This window comes from Oryctolagus cuniculus, chromosome 2 (genome assembly GCF_964237555.1).
Source record: "Oryctolagus cuniculus chromosome 2, mOryCun1.1, whole genome shotgun sequence".
Taxonomy (NCBI): domain Eukaryota; kingdom Metazoa; phylum Chordata; class Mammalia; order Lagomorpha; family Leporidae; genus Oryctolagus; species Oryctolagus cuniculus.
The window spans coordinates 140,896,931-140,911,089 of record NC_091433.1 but is presented as its reverse complement, the minus strand read 5'-3'; the positions used below and the strand labels follow the sequence as shown (position 1 = coordinate 140,911,089).

Sequence of the window (14,159 nt, the reverse complement as noted above, 5' to 3'; positions counted from 1 at the left end):
AGTGAATTTCTTTTATTGGTCACCCGGGTATTCTGGAACTTGCTGTAGGTTCAGGGAGGCAGGGTTATGTATGGTGATACATAGGACATGATCCTTTGGTAAAATAATTCAAGCTAAAACACTTAAAAATCAGCAGGTGCAACAAGTGTACTCTGATCCTTCTCTTTTTTCTTCCTTAAAGCAGGGGTTAAGAGTCTCATATGGAAGGTGTCCGTCCTCTGTGTACCAGAAGAAAAGTAACAGGGGTAGCAAGTGTGTCTGAGAAAGTTCTGTACAAACAAACCTTGTAAAAATAATTATCTGGCCGGCGCTGCGGCTCACTAGGCTAATCCTCCGCCTAGCGGCGCCGGCACACCGGGTTCTAGTCCCGGTCGGGGCGCCGGATTCTGTCCCGGTTGCCCCTCTTCCAGGCCAGCTCTCTGCTGTGGCCAGGGAGTGCAGTGGAGGATGGCCCAAGTGCTTGGGCCCTGCACCCCATGGGAGACCAGGAAAGCACCTGGCTCCTGACTCCTGCCATCGGATCAGCGCGGTGCGCCGGCCGCAGCGCGCCGGCCGCGGCGGCCATTGGAGGGTGAATCAACGGCAAAGGAAGACCTTTCTCTCTGTTTCTCTCTCTCACTGTCCACTCTGCCTGTCAAAAAAAAAAATATCTTCCTTTAGCCTCCCCTCATGGTTTAGTTATTTTTTCACAATTACCTCTCTCTCTCTCTCTTTAAAGATTTATTTATTTATTTGAAAGACACAGTTACAGACAGAGAGGGAAAGAGGGAGAGAGGGAGAGAGGGAGAGAGAAAGGGAGGGAGAGAGATCTTTGCTGGTTCACTGCCCATATGGCCATGACGGCTGGAGCTGGGACAAGTGGGAGCCTAGAGCCAGGAGCCATGATCCAGGAGCCAGGAGCTTCTTCTGGGTCTCTCATGTGAGTAGCAAGGGCCCAAGTGCTTGGGCCATCCTCCACTGCTTTCCCAGGTGTATTCTTTTTTTTTTTTTTTTTTTTTTTGAAAGGCAGAGTGGACAGTAAGAGAGAGAGAGACAGAGAGAAAGGTCTTCCTTTTGCCATTGGTTCACCCTCCAATGGCCGCCGTGGCCAGCGTACTGCGGCTGGCGCATTGCGCTGATCTGAAGCTAGGAGCCAGGTGCTTCTCCTGGTCTCCCATGCGGGTGCAGAGCCCAAGGACTTGGGCCATTCTCCACTGCACTCCCGGGCCATAGCAGAGAGCTGGCCTGGAAGAGGGGCAACCGGGACAGAATCCGGCTCCCCGACCGGGACTAGAACCTGGTGTGCTGGTGCCGCAGGCAAAGGATTAACCTACTGAGCTGCGGGCCGGCCTCCCAGGTATATTAACAGGGAGCTGGACTGGAAGTGAAGCAGCTGGGACATGAACTAGCATCCATATGAGATGCTTACATTGCATCTCTCTTTTTAAAACTTAATATAGGGGCCAGTGCTGTGGCATAGCAGGTAAAGCCACTGCCTATAATGCCAGCATTTCATATGGGCGCCAGTTTGAGTCCAGGCTGCTCCACTTCTGATCCAGCTAATGTGCCTGGGAAAACAGCAGAAGAAGGCCTGAGTGTTTAGGCCCCTGCCACCTTCAAGGGAGACCTGGAAGAAGCTATAGATTCCTTGCTTCTGCCTGGCCTGGCCATGGCCAGTGCAGCCATTTGGGGAGTGGACCAGCAGATGGAAGATTTCTTGTCTCTTCTCACTTCAAATAAAATAAATATTAAACAAAAAAACAAAAAAACTTAGGGGCAAGCAGTGTGATGTAGCAGGTAAAGCTGCTGCCTGCAGTGCTGGCATCCCATATGGGCACTGGTTCGATTCCTAGCTGCTTCACTTCCGATCCAGCTCCTTGCTAATGCACCTGGGAAAGCAGTAGAAGATGGCCCAGGTACTTGGGCCCCTACACCCACGTGGGAGATCTGGAAGAAGCTCCTGACTCTTGGCTTCGGTCTGATCCAGTTCTGGCCATTGCAGCCATTTGGGGAGCAAACCAGCAGATGGAAGACTTCTTTCTCTCTGCCTTTCCCTTTCTGTAACTCTACCTTTCAAACAAATAAATAAATCTTCAAAAAAATTTTTTTACTTTAAGACATATTACTTATTTAATAATTTAATTAAATACCTATTTTAAAAAAGGATTTATTTATTTATTTGAAAGGCAGAGTTACAGAGATATCTTCCATCTGTTGGTTCACTCCCCAAATGGCCACAACAGCTGGAGGTGGGCCAGGTTGAAGTCAGAAGCCAGAAGTCAGGAGCTTCATCCAGATTTCCCATGTGAGTACAGGGGCCCAAGTACTTGGGCCATCTTCTGATGCTTTCCCAGGTGCATCATCAGGGAGCTGGGTTTGAAGTGGAGCAGCCCGGACTGGAGCCAGCACCCATATAGAATGCCAGCACTGCAGACAGTGGCTTAACCTGCTGTGCCACAGCGCTGGCCTCTAATTAAATAACTGTCTTATTGCAACGTTTAGATAAATCAGGGAATTAGAAAGAGAAAATAAGGAACACCCTTATTTAGTGAGTGATGTACACTATAATGTTGGTGAATAATCTTCCAGACCTTTCTATGCATGTAGATAGATTCAACTATATAAACTCGAGACAAATATTTAAATATAGGTGACAAGCTTTAATATTCTGAATATATAAGGAGTTCTTAGAAATCATTGAAGTGTCAGAAACCCCTGTAGGGAAATGGACAAAGAAATCGGAAGAAATACAAGCTTCCAATAAATAAATAAATAAATAAAGTATTCACTCTGAAATTCAAGAAATGCAAATTAAACATAATATTTTTACATAATAAATGGCAAAGATTATAAAGAGTAATCAAGTTATAGTAAGGGGTAAGTAAAAATAAGGTATAGTAATAATAAGGTTATAGTAGGGTTTCATAGAAATAAATGGATACAGTCTTTCTGGTGGGTAATTTGGAAGCTGTGTTTTTAATAGTGCTGTTTTTTTTTTTTCCCACCTGTCACCATTTCATTACTTTTTTCCCCCAGTAAACCATTTTTTGCAACTTTTGCAGGCACACTTAACACAGTGTATAGTTTGTCTCTAGCTTGCTTTTTTTTTTTTGGAGCCATGAACACATCTCTAAAATTGCCTTTTAGGAAATTATTATTTTTTAAAAAATATGTATTTATGTATGTATTTATTCACAAAACAGATTGATAGAGACGAGAGAGAGAGAGAGAGAAAGAGAGAGACACAGAGAGAAAATCTTCTGTCTATTGATTCACTCCCCAAATGGCTGCAACAGCCAAGGGCAGGAAGCCAGGAGCCAGGAACTTCCTTCCCAGGTGCATTAGCAAGAAGTTGGATCAGAAGCAGTATAGCTGGAACTCCAAGTGGCACTCCAATATGGGATGCCAGTGTTGCAAGCTGTGGTTTAAACTTCTGTGCCACAATGCTGGCCCTCCCCCTAACTATTAATTTATTTTCTGTCTCTATGTATTTGCCTATTCTGGACATTTCATATTAATGGGATTGTCTACTGTCTGGCCTTTTGTGTCTGGCTTTTCTCACTTTAGATTGTTTTAAAGTTCATTCATGTTATGGTATGTATTAGTACCTTATTCCTTTTTATAGGAAGTTATATACTCATGTTATCCATGTATTTCCTTTCAGGATAATAAAGAAAGCTTTAGCAAAATATTTGCTACAGAAAGGAGCATGATCAAGGCCACAGATCTAATTGAAAAGTCAAGACATGGGTTTGTAAAATGGCAATTAACAACCCAAGTTGTCAGGAGATGGTTACATTTTCTTGGACAAAGTGTCTACAAAGGAAGAGTTAGACAGAGATTAGATCTGAGTGTAGAATCTATTCAGTTAATGGGTTGTCAAGTCCTGGAATGAGATACAGCCTCCCAAAGTTAAACTGGCCCCCTATGGAATGCTAAGTGCTCCCCACCAAGCCATCTCTTTCAGTAGGCATTGGAGTGCTGAAGCAAATCAGCGGAAGTAAGTGAATGAGCATTTCCGTTCTGGCTCTCAAATAAGATGGGTTTTGCAGAACAAAGCTGGGAATTGCCAATACTGACCCCTGGAGGAACCCCGCTGCCACGTTTCCTGCGAGCCTTTGCCCACACTATTTGGACCCGCCTCGGCCGCCGTTGGGGGAAACTGCGCTCAGCTGTTAGGGGGCGGGGCGTCGGCCGACCATGGCGGGTGAGCTTGAGAGCTGCAAGCCCTTGAGTGGGTTACTGAACGGCTTGGCCCAGGACGCGTTCCACGGGCACCCGGGCATCACAGAGGAGCTGCTGCGGAGCCAGCTCTATCCGGAGGTGCAGCCCGAGGAATTTCGCCCGTTTCTGGCGAAGATGAGGGGAATTCTTAAGGTACTGAGCTTCCTTGTGTAGTTTGCGCCGCGGAGCCCAGACCCTTCCCTTCAGCCCGCACCCGTACCCGCACCCAGCGCTAAAAGCTTTCTGCCTCAGGCCTCTACTCCATTAGCTGTACGTTACGCTCCTTCACATCTGGGGTGCTCACTTCGTCGCCCCTTCTCACCGTCCTAAGGGTGACCCTTTTCTATTCAGGCTCACTGACACCTGCGGCTGAAGACTCTGGGTTTTTTCCTCAAGACATCTCTGATGCTGGGTAGTCAACAGTTAGGAAGTTTCCTCGGCGGTTCTTTGAGCTCTGGACTTAAAGAACGATAGATGTCCAGTTTTCTTGGGTTGTGAGTCCGTGTCTGCCAGGGTAAGGGATGGGTTAGCCAGAACACTTGTCAAGCAGACCATGGCTTGGTTAAGAGAGCGTATTTACCGGCTAGAAGTCAAGGACAGCCAAACATAACAGGTGAAATTAATTTTAGTAATTATATTTTACTTCGTACCATATATTCAGAGTACCACCACTTCACACGTACTCAGTATACAGAATATTAATACGATTTTTTTTATTGTTTTAAAGATTTTGTGGCCGGCGCTGCGGCTCACTAGGGTAATCCTCCGCCTGCGGCGCTGGCACACCGGGTTCTAGTCCCGGTCGGGGAGCCGGATTCTGTCCCGGTTGCCCCTCTTCCAGGCCAGCTCTCTGCTGTGGCCCGGGAGTGCAGTGGAGGATGGCCCAGGTGCTTGGGCCCTGCACCCCATGGGAGACCAGGATAAGTACCTGGCTCCTGGCTTCAGATCAGCGCGGTGCGCCGGTCGCAGCACGCTGGCCACAACGGCCATTGAGCGGTGAACCAATGGAAAAGGAAGACCTTTCTCTCTGTCTCTCTCTCTCACTGTCCACTCTGCCTGTCAAAAAAAAATTAAAAAAAAAAGATTTTGTTTATTTATTTGAGAGGCAGAGTTATGGAGAGAAAGGTCCACCTGTTCACTCCCCAAATGCCTGCAGTGGCCGGAGCTGGGCTGATACAAGGCCAAGGAGCCAGGAGCTTCCTCCTGGTCTCCAACACGGGTGCAGGGGCCCAAGCACTTGGACCATGTTCCATTGCTTTCCCAGGCCATTAACAGAGCTGGATAGGAAGAGGAGTAGCTGGGACCTGAACTGGCACCTATATGGGTTGCTGGCACTGCAGGTAGAGGCTTAGCCTACCATGCCACAGTGCTGGCACTGCAGGTAGATGCTTAGCCTACCATGCCACAGTGCTGGCCCTGATTTTTTATTTTTTACATTAAGTCTTAGAAATATGGTTTGTTTTTTACACTTAAAGCACATATGTATATCAGTTTGGACTAATTACGTTGTGAGTGTTCAGTTACATGTGGCTAATGAACAGCTCTGGGGTAGACCAAGAACTAGTCATAGAAATGAATCTAGTGCCAAGTTGTACTGAAGAAACAGACTGTAAAAAATAATTACTGATTTTTGTGGGCCTCCTGTGTGTTAGGAACTGTGTTAGACATTTTACATTGTTATTTGTTTCTTGCAAAAGCATTACATGGTGGACACCTTTTTTAAAATTTTTAAAATTTAGGAAGGTAAACGTCTGCTCTAAGGAGCAGACAGCTGGGCGCGCACATTCGTAGCAGAAGGAAACCATCTGGAACTGGGGCCGACCGTGCTGGCCGACGCGAAGCATGTGTGCGCCCGCACCAGGATTGCTCTGTGTCCCCACAGATGAATGATGTCAGGCTGGGAATTCCCTCCACAGGGATCTGGCCTGATTGAGATGCAGTTCTACAAATGCGTATGTTTGTCTCATCTTTTTGTATAGTTTATTAAAGTATTAATATAGTTTTAATAAGTAAATATTTGTAGGTTGCAAAACTGACTCCTCATCTTTATATACTTACACACACACACACACACACACACACTCACCCAAAAACACCTCGGAATATGAAGAAAATAAATAAAGGCTGCGTACTCAGTGCTGTCAGTGTCACATCTTTCAGCCTCTGAAATATTGATCATTGTTAATTTGTTCTCATTTCTAAGTAATAAATTGCATTGTATTTGTTCAAAAAAAAAAATTTAGGAAACAGGCTAAGAAAGCCAAACAGCCTGAAATCACATTCTGTTAAAGTCAGCGTTGAAATTTCATCTACTGCAATTTTGTTTGATTTTTTTTTTCGAAACTGCTTAAGCTTTTCAAGGCAATTTAGTTTTTGTTTGTTTTGTTTGAGATTGATTTATTTGAAAGGCAGAGTTAGAGAGAAAGGGGGAGACAGAGAGGACTTTATCCGCTAGTTCACTCCCTAAATGGCTGCATCGACCAGGGCTGAGCCAGGCCAAAGCCAGGAGCTTCTTCCAGGTCTCCCAAGTAGGTGCTGGAGGCCCTAGCACTTGGGCCATCCCCTGCTGCTTTCCCAGGTGTATTAGCAGGGAGCCGGATCAGAAGTGGAGCAGTCAGGACTTGAACTGCGCCCATAGGGATGGCGGCATCATAGGCGGCTCTACCTGGTACTCACAAGGTTGGCCTAGTTATAGATATATGTGTGTGTGTGTATATATATATATTTATTTATTTTTTGACAGGCAGAGTGAGAGAGAGAGAGAGACAGAGAGAAAGGTCTTCCTTCCGTTGGTTCACCCTCCAAGTGGCCACTACAGCTGTAGTGCTGCACTGATCCGAAGCCAGGAGCCAGGTGCTTCCTCCTGGTCTCCCATGCGGGTGCAGGACCCAAGCACTTGGGCCATCCTCCACTGTCTTCCCGGGCTACAGCAGAGAGCTGGACTGGAAGAGGAGCAACTGGGACAGAATCCGGCACCCCAACTGGGACTAGAACCTGGGGTGCCGGCGCCGCAGGTGGAGGATTAGTCTAGTGAGCCGTGGCACTGGCCAAGTTCTATATTTTTTAAAAACTATTTTTGCAGGCCGGCGCCGTGGCTCAATAGGCTAATCCTCCACCTTGCGGCGCCGGCACACCGGGTTCTAGTCCCGGTTGGGGCGCCGGATTCTGTCCCGGTTGCCCCTCTTCCAGGCCAGCCCTCTGCTATGGCCAGGGAGTGCAGTGGAGGATGGCCCAGGTGCTTGGGCCCTGCACCCCATGGGAGACCAGGAAAAAAAAGCACCTGGCTCCTGGCTCCTGCCAGGATCAGCGCGGTGCGCCGGCTGCAGCGGCGGCCATTGGAGGGTGAACCAACGGCAAAGGAAGACCTTTCTCTCTCTGTCTCTCTCTCTCACTGTCCACTCTGCCTGTCAAAAAAAAAAAAAAAAAAAAAAAAAAACAAACTATTTTTGCAACACTGGCATTGTGGATAAGGCCGCTGCCTAGGATGCCAATGCTGGCATCCCCTAAGGGCGTCTATTCAAGTCCTGATTGCGCCACTTCTGATCTAACTCCCTGGTAATGTGCCTGGGGAAGCAGTGGAGGATGGTCCAAGTGCTTGAGTCCCTGCACCTACATGGGAGACCTGGAGGAAGCTCCTGGCTCCTGGCTTCTGCCTGGTCCATCCCTGGCCTTTGCGGCCGTTATGGGAGTGAACTAGCAGATGGAAGATCTCTATCTTCATATCTCTCCCTCCCTCCCTCCCTGTAACTCTGCCTTTTGAATAAATAAAATAAATCTGAAAAGAAAAAGTGAATTGTAAAGGAAAATAGTTCAGATATGATCCTAGACATCCTAAGTAATTTAACTTGATATAAACCACTAGTGAATGCCTCTTTCTATCAGATCTTACTCTTCAAGTAATCATGGAGGGTTTTCTAGAAAATTTGATATATCTGGATTTTTGAGGTGTTTGTGTGGGGGATGAAGGCAGGAAATTGCAGACTGAAAATAGCGTATGTGTAGTTAATGGCAATGTCTTAGGATTTCCAAATATTGGGGGCTATTGGTTACATTTTGGTGGTTTTGTTTTGAGATGAAAATTGTGGGATACCTAGAGAAGAGATTGCCTGCAAACTGCCCTCTTACTTTAAGTACATTCTTGAGCAATATCCAGGATACTTAAATTTTCTGAGTGGTTCTGGGTTGTTGAGCTGGATGGCTCTCTTGAAATTGGAAGTAGGCTACAGAAGATTTACCTGTGCTCAGGTGATTGGTCTGAGGAACTATGGGAGAAAGCCTTAGATTGATCTAGGGTTGAAAACGTGGGCCTAGGATGACATCTGCTTATTCCCTCCCTCCCTCCCCTCCTTCCTCTCTCTCTCTCTCTCTCTCTCTCTCTCTCTCTCTTTTCTTTCTTTCTTTCAGATTTGTTTATTTCAAAGGCAGAGTTAAAGAGGAGAGAGACACCTTCCATTCTCTGATTCACTCCCCAAATCATTGTAATGTATGCCATGGCCTGGGCCAGGCCAAAGCCATAAGTCAGGAGCTTCATCCAGGTCTCCCATGTAGGTGGCAGGGGCCCAAGTACTTTTGAACCATTTTCTGCTGCCTTCCCAGGCCCATTAGCAGGGAAATGGATTGAAAGTGGAGCTGCCAGGACACCAACTGGTGCTCATATCTGATACTGGCATCTCAGGCAGAGGCTGAAGCCACTGCACTATAGTTTTTTTTTTTTTTTTAAAGATTTATTTTGTTTATTTGAAAGGTAGAGTCTGGTTCATTCCCCCAAATGCCCACAACAGCTGAGGCTGTGCCAGCCTGGGAGTTTGGAACATACAGGACTCCCACGTAGATAGCAGGGGCCAAGCACTTGGGTCATCTTCAGTTGCTTTCCCAGGCACATTAGCAAAGAGCTGGATGTAAAGTGGAGCAGCAGGGACTTGAACTGGTGTCCATATGGGATACTGGCTTTGCAGATGGCAGCTTAACCAACTATGATGGCCTTGACAGCAGTTTCTAATCTTCATTTACCTTATGTAACACTTATGGTTAAATGTTTAATTCTTATGGAAACATTAAAAAGCAAACTTGTCTTTTACTAGTTTTTTAGAATATATTTATTTATTTCTAAGATTTTATTTACTTATCTGAGAGTGAGAGTTACTGAGAGATGGAGAGAAAGAGAGAAAGGTCTTTGATCCACTGGCTCATTTCCCAAATGGCTGCAATGGCTGGAGCTGGGCCAATCTGAAGCCAGGAGCCAGGAACCAGGAGCTTCTTGCGGGTCTCCCACGTGGATGCAGGGGCCCAAGCTTTTGTGCCGTCTTCCACTGCTTTCCCAGGCCATAACAGAGAGCCAGATTGGAAGACAGGCAACTGGGACTCGAATTGGTGCCTATAAGGGATGTCGCCGCAGGTGGAGTCTTAGCCCACTACATCATAGCATCAGCCCCTAGATTTATTTATTTGAATGGCAGAGCAGAGAGGGTGAGAGCGAGCAAGCTTCCTGCTGCTGGTTCACTCCTCAGATGGATGCAATGGCTGGGCTGATCCAGGCACCAGGAACTCCATTTAGATCTCCCCCATGAGTGGGAGTGGCCCAAGTACTTCAGCTGTCTTCTGCTGCCTCGTGTGTTTAGAGATACGACATCTTAAAAAAAATTTTACTCTCTGCTATATGCTGCTGTTTTAACCCTTTATATATTGTCCTGTATATAGGGAATCTATAAAAACTTAAGCAGTACATATGCCACTTACAGTAATTTTGAAATAAATATTATGTCATTGAAATATTCACAGAATTAAAAACTTGGACCTTAGTGAGATTTGCCTAATTTTTAAAAATTTAAAAAAACATTTTAAATTCAAGAAGCAGAGAGAGAGAAAGCAACCTATCATCTACTGGTTCACTCCTCAAATGCCCACAATGGCTAGCACAGAAACCAGGACCCAGGAACTCAATCCAGGTTTCCCATGAGGGTGGTGAAACCAAACTACTTGAGTCATCGCTGCTGTCTCCCGGGGTCAGCACCAGGCTTCCCTGCTTCTCATCTAGCATGCCTGCTAATGTACACTCTGGGAGGCAGCAGATAATGGCCCAAATACTTGGATTCCTGCCACACATGTGGGAGACCTGGTTGAGTTCCAGGCTCCTGGCTTCAGGCTGGCTCAGACCTGGCTGTTGCAGACATTTGGAGAGTGAACCAGTAGATGGAAGGTCTCACTCTGTGTGTGTGTGTCTCTTTCTCTCTCTGGCACCTTGTCAAATAAGTTAAAACTTAAGACCCTCTCCTTTAAAACATTGTTTTTCTTTATTCTGTTACCTAATTATATTTCTAGCATGTAGTAATAGTAAAAACAGTGATACAAATTTATAAAATAAGTAAATGAATGCATGGTGTTTAAATGTGGGTATTGCTACTAAAACGGTAAGGTAGTTTGGCCTAGCAGTTAGGATGTCCACGTCCCATTGGAGGGCCTAGTTTGGAGTCCTGGCTTCTGCTCCTGATTGTAGCTTCCTGCTAATGAGGACCCTGCTGAGGCAGCAGTGATATCTCAAGTACTTGGGTCTCTGCCATTCACATGGGAGAATTGGATTGAGTTCTGGGCTCCTGATTCTGGTTCCCTGGCTGTGTGGGCCTTTGGGGAGTGAACCAGTGGCTGGAAGACCTCTCTCTGCCTCTCCCTCCCTCCCTCCCTCCCTCCCTCTGTAACTCTGCCTCTCAAATAAATAAAAAAATTTTTTTTAAAAAAGATTATGGTGGGGATGGTGCTGTGGCACAGTAGGTTAGTCCTCTGCCTGTGGCGCCGGCATCCCATATGAGCACCGGGCTGCTCCTTTTCCAATCCAGCTCTCTGCTCTGACTTGGGAAAGCAGTAGAAGATGGCTCAAGTCTTTGGGCCCCTGCACCCATGTGGGAGACCTGGAAGAAGCTCCTGGCTCCTGGCTCCTGGCTTCGGATTGGCCCAGCTCTGGCCGTTGTGGCCATTTGGGGAGTGAACCAACAGACCTTTCTCTCTGTCTCCCCCTCTTACTGTCTGTAACTCTACCTCTCAAATAAACTCTACCTCTCAAATAAATAAATAAATCTTAAAAAAGAAAGATTATGGTAAGAGACTGTAAGAAATATTGAAACACCTGATTCTGTTTCTTCTGTTGAAGTCATGAAATTTGGTAATTTGAGAATTAGATACACTGGGAAGGAAAGACTCATGGTAATTCAGCTTTGTATATCTTACAATATCATTTGAAGGATGTTGTATTTAATTAAAAAAAAAAAAACTGTCCAGCAACCTCTGTGCCTATCCTTTATTAATTTAAAAAATGTTCATTTATTTATTTATTTGAAAGGCAGAGAAAAAGACAAATGTTTCCCATATGCTGGTTCATTTCCCTAACAGCCCAGCCTGTGCTACACCAAAGCCAAGATCAGGTAATTCATTCCAGGCATCCCAAATGGATGGCAGGGACCGGAGTACTTGAATCATCACCTGCTGCTTCCTAGGGTGCTCATTAGCAGGAATCTAGAATTGAAAGTGAACCTGGGACTTGAACCCAGGCACTCTTAAATGGGATGTGGGCATCCCAAGTGGCATCTTAACTATGGTGTCAAACACCAATCCAGACACTGTTTTTTTAAAATGTTGTTCTTCAGTGTTAGCAATTTAATCTGTTTGTATCCGGCACTGATGAAAGCTTTTAACAGAGGCTTTTGACAAACATTAAATTGCTAAGATGTTTTTGGGTATGCTGTAAATGCAAGAGTTTAAGTATCTGGAAAAGAATATGCCACTTAATCTTTTTTTTTATTTGAGTGCCTTATGAAAAAGCCAGAATGTTTTCAATATTGAACATGTTTTGTTTTTGCAAGAAGTTTTACATTTATTGTGTGTTGTAGAAAAGCTTTCTCATGTAAGATAATTTTTCATGTATTAAAATATTTTTAAAAGATTTTTAAATATAATCTCTTTAAAATGAAAAATGTAGTGTACCACCTTTAATAATTTAGAGTCAATTTAAGAATGAACTTTATTCTTGCATATTTTGAATAACTTGTAAATTTAGTAAGAAGTTAACCAATTAAGAATAATAGATATAAAACATATGGTCTTAAAATGTTAGACAGGGGATGTAAATTGAAGAGGTTGATAGCATTTGACTAATGAGGTCATACTTTATGTCTGAATCACAAAAGTAATTCTCTCTTTCCACTGTAGGTGGCAGTAGAATATTTGGTAGTGTACAGATAAAATATGCTAGAATCAACATAATGTTTGAATGTTCTTTCTCTGGAATGTTCTAGTTGTGAAAATGCTCAAAAATTGGCTACTCAACAATAAGAACTTCTTACCCCAAAAGAAATCTAAATATTTGGCTCATATTTTGAATTTAGATATATCATTATTTAGAAAATTTAAAGCTCTGTAAATAGATTAGTTTTGCTATAGTTTTTTTTAATATTTATTTATTTGAAAGGCAAAGCAACAGAAGGAAAGAGACAGACACAGAAACAGAGAGAATCTTCCATCTGTTTGTTCATTCCCCAAATGGCCACAACAGCCAGCAGCCAAGAACTTCATCATGGCCTCCCATGTGGGTGGCAGGGGCCCAAGCACTTGAGCCATCATCTGCTGTCTTTCTAGGTGCATTAGCAAGAAGCTAGATCACAAGTGGAGCCTCCAGGACTCAAACTGGCATTCTGATATGGGATGATGTCCGTGATGCAAGTGGTGGCTTAACCTGCTGTGCCGCAATGCCAAGCTCCTTTATGGTTTTTATGTAACTGAGTTGCTAATTTGAGCATTTTTGAGAATTTAGATGATAATGCGTGAGATATATTTTTAATTCTCTGAAGGATTGACCAGTGATTGTTATATTATAGAATATCACATGATAAAGCAGTGATTGCAGATAACCCAGCTGGGGTTTGCAGAACATTTTACCAGAATTACATTTTACTAGAACACTGTAAGGTATTCTGTAGGCTTTCTTTCTTTTCTTTTTTTTTTTTTTTTTGTTTGTTTTTTCCTGGTGCTCAAAAATAATTTTAAAATAGATTTAAAAAAATTTTGAAAGCCAGATTTAAAGAGAGAGCAACACCTTCCATCTACTGGTTTACTCCCTAGATGGCTGCAATGGCTGGGGCTGGGCCAGGGCAAAGCCAGGAATCTGGAACTCCATCCCAATCTCCTACATATGTGTCAGGGGCCTAAGTACTTGGGCCTTTTTCTGCTGCTTTCCCAGGCACATTAGCAGGGTTCTGGATTGGAAGTAGAGCAGCTGGGACTGAAGCACATGTTCCTATGGTATGCTGGCGTCCTAGCTGGTGGCTTAACCTGCTGAGTCACAATGCTGGCACCAAATTGAATTTAATATGTATATTTTTATTCATAATTGACATAATTGTATATATTGACAGAGTACAGTATGATTTGCATGCAATTATCAGATTAGAGTAATTAGCATATCCATCACCTCAAACTTTTGTCATTTCATTGTATTGGGAACAATCAGAATCTTCCCTATTAATTATTTTGAGATATGCAATTGTTTTCAGTTAATCTGCTATGCTGAGAAGATTAGAAGTTGTTTCTCCTATCCAAATACACTCCTGTACCCATTAATGATTCTCTCTGCATTCCCTCCTCGCCCCTCCCCTTTCCAGCCTCGAGTAATCATTATTCTCTTTTATTTTTATTTTTAAAAATATGTATTTATTTATTATTTGAAGGGCAGAGTTACAGAGAGGCAGCGAGAGAGAGCGAGTGAGAGAGGTTTTCCCTCTGCTGGCTCATTCCCCAAATGACCATCACAGCTGGAGCTGGGCCGATCTGAAGCCAGGAGCCTGGGGCTTCTTATATGTTTCCCACATGGGTGCAGGGGCCCAAGGACTTGGGCCAGCTTCTATTGTTTTCCCAGGCATAGCAGAGAGCTGGATTGGAATTGGAGCAGCCAGGACTTAAACTGGTGCCCATAT

At 44.4% G+C, this 14,159-nt stretch overlaps 1 protein-coding gene across 2 annotated transcripts in view; it reads left to right on the top strand.

Moving 5' to 3' along the window:
* Positions 1-14,159, top strand: part of COMMD1 (copper metabolism domain containing 1) — a 161,146-nt gene that overhangs the window by 9,401 nt on the left and 137,586 nt on the right. The window contains exon 1 of one of the 2 annotated variants that reach the window (XM_002709851.5): positions 4,088-4,356. The exons of the other annotated variant lie outside the window; for it this stretch is intronic. Coding sequence (XP_002709897.1) covers positions 4,180-4,356 — 177 coding nt within the window. The 5' untranslated portion in view covers positions 4,088-4,179. Of the gene's footprint in view, positions 1-4,087; positions 4,357-14,159 lie in introns of those variants that run through there. 2 annotated transcript variants of the gene reach the window in all.